This window comes from Anopheles nili, chromosome 3 (genome assembly GCF_943737925.1).
Source record: "Anopheles nili chromosome 3, idAnoNiliSN_F5_01, whole genome shotgun sequence".
Classification (NCBI taxonomy): domain Eukaryota; kingdom Metazoa; phylum Arthropoda; class Insecta; order Diptera; family Culicidae; genus Anopheles; species Anopheles nili.
Window position 1 is genome coordinate 27,142,458 of NC_071292.1, and position 16,726 is coordinate 27,159,183.

At 48.8% G+C, this 16,726-nt stretch overlaps 1 protein-coding gene across 1 annotated transcript; it reads right to left on the bottom strand.

Moving 5' to 3' along the window:
- Positions 1 to 2,403: 2,403 nt before the first annotated feature.
- On the bottom strand, positions 2,404 to 5,226 carry LOC128723980 (uncharacterized). The gene is made up of 8 exons (XM_053817744.1): positions 5,176 to 5,226; positions 4,908 to 5,123; positions 4,444 to 4,848; positions 4,113 to 4,376; positions 3,489 to 3,575; positions 3,221 to 3,436; positions 2,756 to 3,163; positions 2,404 to 2,682 (listed from the first exon to the last, which is right to left on the bottom strand). The coding sequence occupies exons 1-8, from the start codon at positions 5,224 to 5,226 to the stop codon at positions 2,404 to 2,406; spliced, it is 1,926 nt and encodes a 641-aa protein (XP_053673719.1).
- Between the last annotated feature and the right edge of the window lie 11,500 nt (positions 5,227 to 16,726).

Here is a 16,726-nt window from a genome sequence, read left to right on the forward strand (position 1 = left end):
TCCAATTTAGAGGCGCTTAGAAAGCCCACCTCATCCTTTACTTTCCATTCGCTTGGTTCAGCTGGTTCTCAATTACAAGAAACCTGCCCCTTTGCACGGACAGGTGATCTGTTCGTGAATTCCATCGCTCTAATACCGGTGTTGGGTGTTTCTAATGATCGTTCGATTGTTTTTCGATTGCACCAGATGCCCGTGATCGCACCATTTGGGATGTCGCCTGCGGTCGATCGTTCGCTGAAGGATCCGAATTGGTATAATTAAGATCGTGACCTGTCATCGGGCGAGGAATATTCCAATCACATTCCATGTGGACTCGCTACGGCATCCCACAAACCACGAGCATGAGGTCCCCGTATAGTCCCCATGGAGACCGAAATATTTCGATCACGAAAGCATCGAAAAGCATTGCAACGCGCTCTACTCGTAAACTTTCCCAGGATGCCATGCGCGCCAGCTTTGGGCGATCGTGGCCGATCTTGCGCATCGATTAATCTTGGTGTGAACCACGCTCCAACCATGAACCGGATAGAGAGATCATTGGCAGTGAGAGAGAGAGAGAGAGAGAGAGAGAGAAAGCAACAAAATCATCCACACGCGACCTCCCGGTAGGTTGAAAGGCGCGTTTCGATTACGTCTAGCCGGGCATCCAGAGCTGAAAATGTCTCGCCAGCGTGCTCCGAATTCCCAGCACGCGTGAAGCGGTGATCCACTTTCAAGTGTTCCGAGGGGACGATTATGATGATCAATTATGCAAAAAAAAAGCGATCGAACGGGGTGTATTTGGTCCGCGGATCACGGACGTAATGGGGCGTGAGGGTTCGGATCGCAGCAACTGCTCCCGAAATGCACTGCTGCCGAAGATTAGTGTCAAACGTGTCGATCCGCGGATCCGTGGGTCGATTCCGGGGTTTTCTTGTTTTGTTTTTGGGGGCAGTTCGTGCCCTCACGTTGTTGAAAGCATTGTCATCGATGCCGGTGCTATGCGGCGTGTTCGTGGGAAATTTATGCGATTAAACTGTAGTAATCTGGCTCTGGGGGGGGATGACGATTTGGTTCCTGTTTTTGATTATTTCATGCAGCACTTTGGTAACCGATACGCGTGATACATCGAAAGTCGATCGCGTGAGACAACTGTGGCTGTTGGCTTAAAGGGAGTGGATCAAAATATTGACAGAAAGTGGTTTCCCGTTGACTAACACGGACCTCAAACACAGCTGCTTCGAGCAAACTTTTTTTGAGAATTATTTTAGGCGATTTTCTAGCACACGCGTTTACCCACAAGAAGTATTTTTCTCTCTGAAATTTGGCAAACATGATTTCGCCATATTTGAGCTTAAATAATGATCAAACTGTAAGCCAGCACTTACTGGGTGGTGTCCTTCCTGGAAAGAAAAAAAAACCAATTCGCCACCAACGGTACGATCCGCAATGGCCCGTGGCGCAGCGCGCGTGGCGACCGCGAATGCGATCATAAATCAAATTTGCCAGCGACATAATCTCCCCCGGGTACGACGGTCGCGTGTACTCACGTTAGTCATATATTTGTTTACTAATTAAATAGCCTACTAGCCCGTGCCCGCTAGCGGCAAAGAGTACATACCGACAGGCGGGTAGATAGCGCACCGATTAGCGACGTGGAGTGGGCCCAAACCGGGTGGCGAGTCGGAATGCTATCATGCCTAATCAATTGACACATTTGAAATCGGGGCGCAATCGGGCGCCGCTGGGCGGGAGAGAAAAAAAAGTGGCAGCAGTAGTGGATATCTAATTTATGCTTCGTGTATTTATCATGGCCAGGCACGCAATTAGATCGTGTGCGTTGATCGGCCCGCGGGACACGCGGAGATAAATGTATGCAAATATCGTAAAAACTCGACCCGCGGATAAATGGACCCAGACCTGGTGGGGTTGATCGGTGATCGGCATTCGATTAGTTGACCACCACGAATTCGGTGCCTTCTAAGAACTGGTCTGGCCACACCTATGTGATTGATCGTGGTGTTTCGGTGGCCACAGAGGATGGACAACCGTTTCTTATCACATTCTGACGATGAACCGCGGTTGGGTGTGGCCCAAGTTCGTTCGCGGCACGCGTCAAGGTGATAATTAAATCGACTTAAATTTCGTTCCCCACAAGCGCCACGTGGCACAACGCTAGGGGTGAGAGCGTGTGCTTGTTTTTGAACCGCTGACTCATGGCCGATGAGTTGCAGACAAACGGGAATCGTTAAATGAGACCTGGCAGCGCCAGGTCTGAGTTGGTAAGCGATGTTAGGTAACGAGAGACAGTTGACTCTTGTTCGAAGTTAATGTCATTATTGATTTATGCATTTAAAGGTGTTTTAATATGTTAATGGTTTTATTTTGTTGCTTGTCAATTTAATGCGTTCAGGATATATTAAGCTAGGAATCGCAAACGGTGGTATTTAGGTGCTTCAGCTCCTCTTTGACCTTTTCAGGACCTTCGTAGGATTTACCTCTTAACAGGAATGCGTAGTCGGCGGAACGCAGTTCATGGAAATCAAACGCCTTTTTGAAGTCTTCTCCAATTTTTCGGTCACTAACTAAGCAAGCATAATAATCGTACGAGTTTTTACCAGGACATTTCCTCAGGACAGATCGAACGGATTGCTCTAGAACGCCTCGGTTAATCAGCTTGAAATCACGAACGACCTCATCAGCCTAAAACAACAGAAACATCAAAAATTACCTCGGTTTAATGGAGCGTTGGAAACGATTTAGCATGATTACTTACATTCAAACCTTCATCGCTCATGTATCGCAGTCCGCGGAATATGCAATCGATGGCTTTGCGCAGTTTTAGACTACCGGATAGATCGTATGCTCGAGCCTTTCGCATTTCTTCTTCTTGAGTATCTCGCCAAACCTGCTTGTAGCAGTACAGGAAGTATGATTCGCCTTTTTGTTTGAGCTGTGGCATAGCGGCATAGATTTTTGCGGCACCTGGCACCGTTCCATGGTAAAGCTGACGAGTGAGATTAACAAACTCGTTGTGAACCGGCAAGTAGGCATTATAAAGCTCCAAACAAGTCCCAGTGCCTCCGTTTAGTTTGGAAACTGCCTGTTTGAATTTGTTAACCTCTTCTAGTTTGGCGTTAGTGTACTGTTTGAAAGCGTCATACTGTGTGAGAATTCTGCCGGACTAGAAATTCAAAGATCATTTAATCTGAACTATTTCGTGAAAAATGTTGATAAGCACCTTGAACTTTTTTTGTTTCTCGTCATACAACTCCAGTCTTTTAAGCACGCACGAAGCATAGCAATGAGTGACTGCATCATTCGGTTCTAATTTCCAGCTATTCCAGCTACGTAAGTACACTACTCTGCTCTGATCGACAGGTAGATGATCTTCATAACATCGTTTGTAGGTATACAGAGTTTTTTCAGGATCCAAAGCGGTCCAAGAAGGCAACGCCTGAAAGAGTATTCATTTAGACAAATGCAGAAAGAATCATTTCTTATATTACTTTCACTTCGAGATTAAGAAGGCATGCGAGTATAACTGCGACCAGGATCATCTTTTGATCTTCAGGAGAATACTTCCACGTTATGAGCTTGTACAAAATGGTTGTTGTATTTATATTCTATGGATTATTTAACTTGACTCTATTTGAACAACTGAGTCAAAAGAAAAACAATCGTTTTGTTTACACGCCCATCAACTAATCAAATAATTGCGTTAGGCACGAGTGAAAATTCTCAGAATGAGGTAATGCAAAGTGCTTATTACCCCTTATGCTACACACTTTGAGGAAAGCCTGTCGATTTTCTCTTTCGAGATTGTAGCATGCTTATTGAAAATCATATTATATTTATTCAACACATATTGATTAAGCTCATTCAAAATCGAGACCAAGTCCTGAAAATCGTTTAGAAGGTTGATGTTTATTGATACTATTTTCACATATGTTTCTCTGTTCATAAATGAAATTTGGTTACGAAAGAGAGTTGTTTCTAGAACAAAGCTAAAAACAACTATTGATTAATTCGTTTAGAGGTATTTTAATAAGCAGCTTGTTTCTACTTTTTATTGTTGCTTCTAGTTTTTGACTTTCATATGCACAGGGTATTTTCAACTAAAAGTCGCGTACGGTGGTTTTTAGTTGCTTCAGCTCCTCTTTGACCTTTTCAGGACCTTCGTAAGTTTTTCCTATCAGCAAGTAGCCGTAGTCGGTGGAACGCAGCTCATGGAAATCGAACGCCTCCTTGAAGTCTTCTCCAACTGTTCGGTCGCTAAGAAGGCAAGCGTAGTAATCGTATGACTCTTTGCCAGGACATTGACTCAGAACAGATCGAACAGATTGCTCTAGATCACCTCGGTTAATCAGATTGAAATCACGCACGACCTCGTCAGTCTAAAAAAATAATAAAACAACATCGGCTTAATGGAGCGCTGGAAACAAGATGGTGCTAACATCTTACACTCAAACCGTCATCGCTCATGTATCGCAGTCCGCGGAATATGCAATCAATGGCTTTGCGCAGTTTTAGACTACCAGATAGATCGTATGCACGAGCCTTCCGCATTTCTTCTTCCTCATCATCTTGCCATACCTGCTTGTAGCAGTACAGAAAGTATGATTCGCTGATCTGTTTGATCGGCATAGCGGCATAGATTTTTGCAACACTTGGCACCCTCCCGTGGTAGAGCTGGCGTATGAGATTAACGAACTCGTTGTGAACCGGCAAGTAGGCATTATAAAGCTCCAAACAAGTCCCAGTGCCTCCGTTTAGTTTGGAAACTGCTTGTTTGAATTTGTTAACCTCTTCTAGTTTGGCGTTAGTGAACTGTTTGAAAGCGTCATATTGCGCGGGAATCGTATCGGACTAGAATAACATGTAATGAATAAAAACATGTAATAAAAACACGGAATCTAGATAATTACCTTGAACCTTTGTTGTTTCTCGTCATACAGCCCTAGCATCTTAAGAACACACGAAACATAGCAATGGGTGATGGAATTATTCGGTTCTAGCTTCCAATTTCTCCAACTAGCAAAGTATGCACTTCTGGTCTGATCGGTAGGCAGATGATCTTCATGACATCGCTTGAAGATATAAAGTGTTTTCTCGGGATCCAAAGCGGTCCAAGATGGCGACGCCTGAAAGAGTGTTTATTTAGGCAAATGCAGAAATGATTGCTTCTTACATTACTTTCACTACGAGTTGAACAAAACATGCGAGTATAACTGCGACCAGAATCATCTTTTAATCTGCAGGAGAACACTTCCACGTTATGAGGTTGAATAAAATGCTTTCTGTTCTTCTATTCCTTGCATTATTTAGCTTGACTGTATTTGCACACCTGAGACAAAAGAAAAACAATCGTTTTGTTTACACGCCCATCAACTAATCAAATGATTGAGGAGCAATAAACATGATTGCACACCGTATAGGAACGAGAGAAGATTCTTCGAATGAAGTAATGCAAGGTGTGGTTTCACCTGAAAAGCCCCACATTTGCCCTTCCGAGAATGTAGTATGATTATTAAAAATTACATCACATCTATTCTATATAACCCCTGTTGATTTCCTGTTTATATATGCTTCGCAGCATCGTCCATACCATTAAAATCAGACAAAGTGACATATATTAGAAATGATGTTATATCATTCATCGAAAAACCGTACCATTATTTGAAACGGAAGCTTCTGTAGTAACAACACTTCTCATCCGCTTCATTGTGGGAAACCGAGGGAATAATAACTTCCCGAATAGCAAAAACATGAGCCTTTTCAATGTCTCCTTAATCCATCCAATGCAGAACGAGAAGCAAAAGGGTTGCTTTTGCCCATGTGTTTTCCATCCCACAACGTCCGATGCCTCGTGCCGAAGCGACCGTTACAATTAGCATTGCAAAAATCGTTGCAAAAGCACTGCTTCAAACTGCACTCACCACTACGAACGGCCACTTGCTTCCGACCAACGACGCCCGACCGGAACGGCACTAGGGCAAATGCGGAAACACGGAAATCGGAACTAATCCCGTCAAATCGCCGGGTGCGTCATTCGAATGGGTCGGCCCAAATCCTTTTCCCAAGGCACCGAGGCCACCTTGCCAAAAACAGGTTCGAGCGTCATCGCATCCACTTGGCACCGGGCCTAATTAAATATTGCTCGCCAACAGGCGCCGCACCAACGCCCGAGGAGGGTGGTGATGCGCCATTATCCTGCCCAACGGCGGCATTTATTTCACCCCGCAGCAAGCACCCGGCACGCCGGGACCGGTGGATCGTTCCGGTAATCAACCCCTAAATTAGACGGAAACTGTTTCTGAAAGGTGGCAAACGGTCAGGCGCATGGTTCGTACGTGTGTAAGCGGCGTCTCGCAGGACGAAAAAGGACGCACAATCGGGAAACATATTGTATTTCCTAACCTCCAGTCAACCGACGTCGCACACCGACCAAAGCCGGTGCTCTTATCCAGATGATTCATAACCAGCCGGTGGTCTTGCGTTCGGCAGGCTGCACCCGGCGATCATCCCTTTTTTTTTCATGCTGCCTCCAACCCCAGGACGCTGGGGTGTGCCGGGACCAAAATAAAAGGAAAGCGACGCCATGATGCGTGCGCACGTCGGCAAACACTCGCAAACGGCACTCGGTCGCGCGTCGACTCGCCCTGAACGGGAGTGTCCGGGAAATAACCGTTAGGAATCCGCCGGCGGCAGCTTTCCACGCTTCCGGTGCGCCGGTGCCGTGGGATGGGAAAAGCAAACGCCGGTCGGCACCCCTACTAAATAGAGCTATAAGCTGTTGAGTCAAATCCGTCCTGCCGGACGAAAGGACTCGGTGAACCGCGGGCGAGTCCTGCATCCTAGGGGTGGCATTTGAATGGACTCGCTTCGCGTCTCGGACCGGGGGTGAAAACAAAGTGGTGCTCGTATTGTGGGAAGCGAATCGAGATGAGATGGTGGGACGATTCGGGACTTTACGGTGTGCCGCATCGGGAAGGGTGCAAAGGACCTTATGCTGCTGTTCGATGCTGCCGTTAAATGGTTGTTTGCTGTGCTTACGGTTTGCCTCGAAAAGCCGCAGCCGCGAGGACGAGGAATGAGATGTTGTTTTTTTGCTACCATCAGGAGGTATTTCGGGGTTGTTTATTCTCCTCGTGGGTGAATGGCTCTTGGGACAGTTTTTGGCAAATTAATTAAAGGCTCGTTCAGCTTGTTGACAAGTGATTTCGAAGCAATTTGTTTAATCGTTTGCTAGATCGTTGTAATTTGTGTGATTTTTAGACGGCTACTAGATTTAGGGGGACAAAGAAAACTCGTGTAAAAAGTAGCTAAAATCTCTCGAATGTGCTTCGTTTGTTGCTTCTCTAGAGATCCAGCAGCAGGTTCTCAGACAACCAATCGTAATCATCCCCTTCCAGCCCGGTTAGGCAACGCAACTAGCGCACCGAGAGCAACGATTTCGTGCCTTACCGAAAGTGGTTTACCGTGTTACCGCTAATGTTTTGGTACAATTTATTTGGCGCCAACCGAAACCATTGCAAGCCACTCGGTGCTCGGTATTGTTCCCGGTTCACCACGTTCCCAGACCTGTTGCGAGCATCATCCCACGACGAGGCCCGGGTTTGGTGAATCTTTTGGCGTGACAAATTAGACAACTGCCTCGCGCAGCTCGTGCGCGCGATCGGGACCAAAACGTCCGGGAAACCGGGAAGTCGAATGTACCTCCCGAAAGAACATCCTTAATCAAGCCGGCGGCCGCATGATCTAGCGCTTAGCATCGTGCGGTTGCATTGCATCGTTTCCACCATCCGATTGCATCCACTAATCACCGCGAGCCCTCTTTCGTTGGTAAAAGTGCAGAACAGATCGCGTTCGGTGTCCCTCTCGCCAAACCGACGGATCGATAATCGATGCTGATGTCTCTATATTATGATGTCACGATCTGGGTTGCCATGCGGAATTGTATCATCCGCACCAACATCGACCGAGAGCCATCGCCGACGAGTCCTGAGAACTTTTCCCTCCAATCGTCGGTCTCGTGGAGTCTGGCCGTTGCAAAATGGCTTAATTACCGGCCATTTCTCAGCGCCGCCCGGGAAACCGTGCCAGTGCGAGTCCAAGCCGCCGCTAATGGCTCGACATGGAGGGCTAAAACAGCGGGCAAAAAAAAGCTCCTCGACACACAGGAAACGTGCAAGTACAGACAGGACTTGCAGTGGCTCTTTCCACGGCCACCATAAGCACACCCTTTCGAGGTAATCGGTTCACGAGTGCAGCGGTCTCTGGAACAGAACCTCGGGACAAAGTCTGTTGGCTTTCGTAACCGGTGGAAACGCGAAGCTGCTCGGCCGCGAAACACACATAATCCGGTACGAAAACACAACCCGGGAACATGGCATTATTGACCGATTAACGCTAATATAGATTTTACGATTTCGATTGTGCTCGTCCGGTGGCGCAGGGTGAAAGGAATAGAGTCGGACGAGCGGTGCCGTGTACTCGATGTTTTTATGTTGCTTTACCACCCACCCCAGAACCAAAGACCGTCGATCGAAAAGCGACCAAAGGGCGACCTCTTGACCATGCCGTGAAAACCACCAACCATCCGGGTGCCGGATCGCGGAAACAAATCGATCCAGAGATACGCGGGGCCGTGGCTTTTGCGGCTCTATCGCGGTACATGCGCACAATTAGAATCTATTGTCGATTAATTTCTGGCGCTGCCCAGTGCGCTTTGTTTTATGTTGGGCCGAGCGATTGCGCAATCGAGTACGCGATTGCGATTTATTACACCGCGCTGGTCGTCTAATTGCCGATCAGCTCTATCCTGGATGGGTTGATTCTTTCCAACCAACCAACCGATCGGCGCATTCGTCTCACTTAGCCGACAGTATTCAAATAAATCGTCCAACCCCAGCTGGAGCCCGAGGTTAAATGAGTCGGTTTTAGAGGGCGACCAAAGCGCCCGGCCGAACCACGACGCGCACGAGAACAGGTACCAGCTCGATATCGACAGCAAATTACGGCCGCCCAACCCGCAGATAGATGTGATTCGTGCGCCGATAAAAGCCCCACATGAGCTGGCCTCGATATTCGCCCCCAACCTGTTTCGGTTCAGGCGATCGGGCTCGTAAAGTGTGTCGTGTTGAGATTTTTACATGGGAAATTTGTTCCCACTCCAACGCCCGTATGCACCGCCGTATGCTAATCGCCGGCTAACCTTTTCGCAGGAACAGGACTATCGGTCGGGAAGCGAAAACGAGAGCATAACCGCAAGGGCCAGGGCCCGACCATCGAGGAGGTTCAGCTGCAGTCTGGCCGGTCCGGTACTTTATGGTTAATTTTATCTTAATTTGATTTCGAAGATAAAAATAAATAAACTCAACCGCAATGGTTGGGCGCATGCTTGTGCTGGCGTTTAGGCGCCTCGACAGCGCCATCTGGCGGTAAGGAGCTTTTCGGTTTGGATTTCGGCGATCAGTTAGGCCCCGGATTCGACAGGTTCCCGGCCAAACGAGACAGACACACACATGTGAGCAGCCAAGCCATGGGAGATTTGACATCGTCGGTGCCTTTGCATGCCAGCGAGCCGGACATTGATGTTTGTGGTCTTATGGTACGAGTCTTATCGAGTCTTGGGCGCCTCAAGTCTTCGAACCAGACATGAGACAGGGCAAATGCAAGTATGCTGGATGTAGATGTTAATGTGACAATCGCCCAGTTGGGAGGTTCTTTTTCTCCACCCGCGAGCATAGCGTGGACATTTTCGGAAGCAACCAGCCGAGTGGGAGCTGGAGCGGAAAATATTAGCCAACATCAGCGAACTGGAGCAATAATCATAAACCTTTCCACACAGGCCCACCCGTCCGCGTGCTCTTTCTCTCTCTCTCTCTCTCACCCCTCGCGACTGTCGATCATGCTGTCCGCTTGTCGGGCGATCGCGAGGAAAACCGCCCATGAAAAGCAGCGGTACGAACTTGGAGTTGTTTTGACTCGCGAAAGGTCTCCCTGCAGCAAGCTGCACCGGGGAAGCACGAGGGAAACGTTATTAAACAACAATAAACCGAACGTTGTCGTGGCGGCTTTTGGCCGCGGAGAAAATGGGTCCGCTGCAGAAGATGGAAAAAGACAAACAGCGACTAGAACGATTCGTGCGCGATAAGGCTTTAGGCACACTCACGCTGGGTGGACCTGTCCAGGGTTTCCGTTTCTGTCCGAAGCCGCCCTACGGGTGACCTGGTTGGGTGGGTTTGTAATTAGGTAATATCGCTGTTTACGTCCGACATGATGCCTGGGCGCCGGTGGCTCCTAACTGGGTGGAAAATCGATTTGTAAACGCGAACCCGCGAGCGAACCTGCGAGAGTTGGCTCGAAATGCGCGAATAGTCGAATCACCGGTGCCAGCTGACGGTTTGTTTGCATTCGAGTGGCGTTTTTCTTCTTCGAGCTGGTTCCCGAGGAAAGCTTGCTGAAAAACTAACCAACCAACGGGCGGATCGAAGCAGGCTGATGACTCATACGCTCTGGTTATAGCCAAGCGTTGAGCACTTACCGCATGGAGATGGAACGAAAAGTAAAGCAGAAATGGACAAACGAACCTGTATCTCTTTGCCCATGGGTTTTCACGTCTTGCGTGATCGTTCGGTGATAAAAAAAATCCACCTCTGACCACCATCGCATCAACGACAATGTAGTTATTATCGAAGGTCCCGGCCGCCGAGCCTGATGACCCAAAAATTCATGCGTTACGGATCACAAATTTATGACCCGCTTGTCCGCGGTCGAGTCGCAAGTGAACCGAGACCTGAAAGAAAGTCACGCACGCTGGCTCCCTTCACCGAGGGGTGGAGCAAATTTCACCAGATCCCCATTCGACGAACGGAAAGGGCCACAACCGAGCGATCCTTCGCCGGAGGGTCCGCATCCGCTGCATCCGCACGGCGTTACCTGTGCCTGTGCGAAATTCATTTTTAATTAAATCAGTTCCAAAATGTCAGCATCCGGTGCAGGGCAGTCGAAACGTGGCGGGGCTGGTTTTCCGCTCGACCAAAAGCAGGGATCAGCCCCATAAACGGGATCGAGCCGGCGAGGATAAATCGCCCGCCGTCGGGCCTGATCGTATCCCACCAGGCCGGATCGGCGAGTCGTCCTTCCGTCGGAGTGCCGATCCAAGTGCCGATTGCCGATCGAGCGCAAATATTTTATTATCCGAAACGATACATTAATTATGACATCAAGATAAAAATTAAGAAATTTCTGCAATGATAAATCGGTTTTAAATATTAATAAATTGCAATTGCATCGAAACGGCCGCTAAATGATACGGTTGCCTCGGTGGGGACATCCGCTCGTCGGTTGGGAAAGCGCCCCGATGGCGTAAACGATTGCGGATGAGAGACAGTGCCCGGTTTTGTGCGTTTTGGTCTTTTGCTCTCTCTTTCCCTCGATCTGCGTGCGTACATGCACCAGCGTAAGATGCACCTCGCGCGTTGCATCGATCGGCTGGCCTAAGTAGGTTCGGAAAGAAAAATTGCACCTCTCGATCACTCTCGGCACTCGGAGCCCCGAATAAGCGGTTACGCGCGTATAAGCGTAAACATAATAAATTTGCGCATGTAACGGTCAAGTACCGGGGTCCCGAAAAAGAAGAAAAACCAACCCGACACCCGACCAACAACCCTGAAAGCGGCAGGAACCAGATCGAGGATATGTGACTCTTTTGCTTCTCATTCTCTCCCGTGGCGGATATCGCCGATCCTTGGGAGTCTCCTTTTTTCGGCCGTCCGTTTCGCTTCGCCCTTAATTCCACACACATTTTCACTCGCGAAACATTTATCATCTTCGCGTTGTGGCCGCGCGCGCGCACGAGGTGCGTCCGCGTAGCGCGAGAGGTCGAACGAGTCCTTTATCTGGCGGTATAAATCAGTTATTGAATAATCACCTGTAACCTGTAATCAATATGTTGTCGATCGCGATCGATAGTACGCCGATGGTGCGGGTTGATTTTGCGTTGCTCCGCTTTCCTTGCACCGGTGTCCTTCGGGAACGGGGGGTTTTTTTTGGGGATTTTTTGCGCTCTTTTCTCTCACATGGCCAGAATTGGTTGCTCCTCGCTTCAACGGGACAGAGACACAAATGTGATTGAGATTTTCAGCGCGCCAAGTAAGGGTTACATTTGACCGACGAAAGCAAGCGGGATGGCAGGATCAAAGGGGAACAAACCATGGGTTTGGAAGAAAGGAGAGTAAAAAGAAAAAATGGCACAGATTACATTCCGGACGCGATAAAGCTTCGCTTTCTTCATCCCGGCCAAATCCACACCGTGGTGGGTGGAACGGCGCAATAAGGACAAAATGCCAACAATGCGTGATGGCGGGAGCTCGAGGGATCCTTTTTATGGTAATTTCGACGAGCGCTATCTGCGATTGGCACAAGATAAAGCACCCGCGATTGTGTTCGTGGGGGCCTGGTGGGACGCGATAAACGCTTGACCCGTTAAATTTCCGATTTTATGCGGTGAAAATTGCGACCATTATGCGGTTCTGATAATGTCCCTTCTCTCGATAGCGGGCCCGCTTTGCGTACGTGTTCTGAGCCGCAGGAATTTCTCCCCATCGGGTTTTATTATACCGAAATATTTTGCGAGAAATCCGGATCTCGCGATCTAGTTCACGGGGGCGCACCTTGGCCAAAAGACAAAAGGGCGTTCCAGCCGCACCAGCGAGTAACACCACGACACGAAAATCGGGTGAGTACAAAACAAAAAATGCGCAAATATTTGGACGTATCTCTCCGGAGCCCATTTATCATCCGCCCGGAACCGCACCGTAAAGCCACGCAGCGTAAAGTAAAACGTTCCCGAGGCCGATCCGCGACCGAACCAGCAATTTCACTCTCATCGACTTTGACACATTACTCACGCATGCGCGATCGCACGATCGAGGTTGCGTCCTTCGCGAATTGATATGTAGCGGTCTCCTCGAGTGGGGATGAGCAACCGCACAAGGGCCCCAAAAGTCAACATCATCCATCTAGGCTCGATCGATCGAAGCGTGCGATTCCACGGTGGTTGCACTTTCCCCACAATATCACTTGCTGCACTGGCAACAGCAACGGAATGCGCTCGGTCGAGGCTTTTTGGTATAGGTTTGGGCCTTTAACCTCCACTCGGGGCGCCCTTTTGCACTGCCATCGAGCTTGACCGAGCCAATAATTACCGCGCTGACTGCGCGCGGCTGATGGGGTTGTTTGTGGCGAGCTGACAACCGAATAATATGTGTAACATTTAAGATGGTAAACAACCGGTTGCGTTTGGCCGCCGTACGGCCGCGATCTGTCCGTTTGATAAATGATCGGCCGCTACCCTGCTTGCATCGGTCGTCTCCGCCGTTTGGTTGTGGCCAATTGAAGCATTACCATTTACATAATTCCTTTCATACCAAGGCGGTGAGTTCCGGTTTTGGGCACTGAGTTTTTCTCCTCACAAATCAAGCGTCAGTTTTATTCCACGGACGACCAAACGGTACGCCACGCGATAAGCAATCGAGCCGGCGTAATGTGCTGTTGATTCAGATTAGGCGCCTTTGATTTTGGGCACGTGTGCGCGTGCTTTTGATCGATCCCCGAAAGCAACCCGCTGATGTGCAAGATGTGGGGTTGAGATTTGAAAACCACAACGAAGAGGGTTCGAGAGCAGCGCACGGATCGGGTGCACGATTTTCATCCATCAGAGCAACCGAACTGGATGGGAGAACCGTTTGCTTCGGTCTGATAAATGAAGAGGTCAGCTCGGGGAACGATTACGAGACCTCCTGCAAGATGCCGGAACTCATTAATCACGCGCTTTAATTGATGGCACTAAAACTGCTCGCAACAGACGAGCCCTCGTGAAGGGAGGACTGCATTTCTTCAAAAAACGTCGCATGTTGCTTAAGGCCACAGCTTCGTGCAAGTACCGCTGCTGGATGCAACATTAAACAAGGTGGCTTGGATCACGATTCATCCGCGTGCGCTCCGTGCTTATGTTGGCAAAGAGGTTTTCCGCCCTTTTTTCGCTTGTTTTCTTCCACCCCGAACGGCGCTGAAGGAAAGCACCCGCAACCGGGCGTAGGTTCGTCGCTTGGTGTTTCTCGAGCTCCCGTTGATGTCACTCGATTTTTGTCGACAGGTTGGCTCAAGGTGCGGTAATTCGATCGATCGATCATCGAACCATGTTGTGGCCCGATTTTTTCAAGTCCCTCCCGTTTACTGCCTGAGACCGCAACAATTTAGCAACACCGAACATCTGTTTCGTTGTTCCACTTGACTTTTCGACGATTCTGCACCACTTTCGCGATCACGCCGGAGTTTGCGGAGTTTGGAGCCGCTTCCGAGGCGGGCCGTGCAAATGACAACTCGGGGTTGTGTTTTGCTTTTGCCTTCTCTTCTCTTCGAGCACCACAAGCTAGGTATGAAAGCTAATAAAAAAATGTGTAACGATCGCATTATTAATTAAAATACATCAACGATCTGCGGCGGCATGCACCGGGCGTGCTCTTAGTGGCACCATAAACGCTGGCGCTTTGCCGTTTGCGGCTCCAAATTGAATCTCGCCACTTAATTAGATGATGCCCGGCATCACAACGCCAACGGGTAATGGATACACTCCCCTTTGAAACGACGCGGCAAACGACATTGGGGTTGTGTAAAACATTCGAGCTCGGCATTAGAACATCGCCAACAAGCGCGACGTGTGCCCAACATCAACCCAATCGAGGTAGCTCGGTTGGGGTTGAACAACTTAATTTCAGCAACCTAGCTAAAGGCCGTGCGTTATACAGAAGCAACAAAAAATAAGTAGTGCAACTCTTTCACGAGGGCTTTTGCCCTTCCGTTTCATAGTATGTAGCGCTAGGGCCCGCTTGGAATTCGGAAATCGCTACCAAAGGGTGCCGATCGGGTTTCGTAATTTATTTCATCATCATCATCAGCGCTCTCTGCATTGATGCAATACGGCTGATCGGGTTCACATTCGCCCTTAACATGCTTTGGCACACGCGAAATGTCAATTGCAAGTGTCTTAGAGAGGTTCCAAAAAGGGAGAGAGAAAAAGCAAACTGGCTAGAGCTTTGTAGGAAGTACGGAATTGTCCAAGAAACGCATCGAGTTTAGTGATCGTCAAAGCTGTGGCCCTTAAGAATAATACGCTGACCGATAGAGCTATGCTCAACAGCAAACCACACTAGCCAGTGAGCGTGACAGGCGTGTGCCGTTTTCACGTACGCGCCGTATCATTAGTTTTAATTTCTCCATTCAAACCTCCCACCGAAGGACTCCCTCTCGAGTGAGCCTCCACCGATCGCGTCCTGAAAGGAGCCATAACTCACGTGTGTCCCGCTCAAACAAACCACCGGTGCTGGTGAAATGAAATGGAGCGAAACGAAACTCCGGGGGTGTTTCAAACGTTCAACCGACGCCAATCCATCGACCACTCGGCCACGTCGTTAGACACACGGCTCGGCTGGACACGCGATAATTGCAAACAATGATTTCGGGCGTATTGATTTACCGATCGATGGGCACGCTCGGGTACCCGCTGGCGATAGGGAAATTTATGGAGGTTTCTCTGAACCGAAGCTCGAAACTCATCCACAGTACGAGACTCTTGCGTCTGGTGCAGATCAACCAGGCGTGCATCGTCCCACTGTTGGGCGCCATATGTAAACAACTCATATCCTCCCGGAGGCCAGCCGTCAACGGAAGCCAACGCAGACACGGTCAAGCTGGGGTTGCTGCTCGCGAGGGACTCGTCGTAAAGGCGGATGGCTTCGGGGGACTACCGTCTGGGGTTGATTCTCCCTTCAGGTGGCAACATTGGACCTCAACGAACACGCGCAACACGGAGCTTCAAGCCCTTCTGCCTGGAACAACGCAGTGCCAGCGCCCACCGGCAAGCTCGCCCGTGCATTTATTATTCTTTCGTTTCCTTCGGTTCCCTTTTGTTGGCTATCTCGAGTGCTCTGCGGGTCACGGCGTCATCGTCGCCAGCGTCTCGGCACGTTGTACGGTGGGGGCCATTTTTATTCAATTGTATCTCTATTTCCTCCGCCCCGGGAGCGGCCGAGCTGTTCCGACTTCGGTGGTGAAGTGGTTGCCGGGTGGTGGCGACACACAGGGAGGGAAGCGAGAAATTATAGCTATTAGATATAAATAAACCCACGCCAACTGTCTGGGACAAAATGCATACAAAATAAAATCGTCAACCCGCGACGCGAGTTTGCCGGGTTGGTGTTGTTTTATTATTTTTTTTCCCGCCCGGCACGATGGTAAAGTGTTTTGTTTGAGCAATCGTTTTGGGCCGTTTGCGAGTCCAGGAGGTTTGCAAGAAATTTCGAATCTATTTTGTCTTATTTTTTGTCATACAACATCACACATGCATTACAATCAACAGTGGATAAGCTGGAACAAACAAAGACGTTAAATAAAATGTGTCTCAAATGATTAAACATTGTGTATTAAATGACTGATCATCGATCATTCGTCGATCACTGAAATATAAGCGAATAGCGAAAATAGTTCATAGGCTCACAAATAGATGGCGTAATGAGACCGTGGAAATTATTACTAACAATATTTTGTTTCGTTTCTTAACAATTTTTCTTCATAAAAGACTCGTAATGTTTTGGCGCCAAAAATAAAACCTGACCTGCCTGGTCCCGTATGTGGCGCACATAAGCCCATATTCATAATTTCATAATTCTCCCCTCCCGTC

Bases quoted from the DNA above. Each gene is read 5' to 3' on its own strand.
- LOC128723980 (XM_053817744.1), bottom strand. From the start codon at position 5,226: ATGATTCTGGTCGCAGTTATACTCGCATGTTTTGTTCAACTCGTAGTG. The intron at 4,849-4,907 runs GTAATTATCTAG...ATGTTATTCTAG, and splicing joins AGAAACAACAAAGGTTCAAG to TCCGATACGATTCCCGCGCA. The intron at 3,164-3,220 runs GTGCTTATCAAC...TTGAATTTCTAG, and splicing joins AGAAACAAAAAAAGTTCAAG to TCCGGCAGAATTCTCACACA.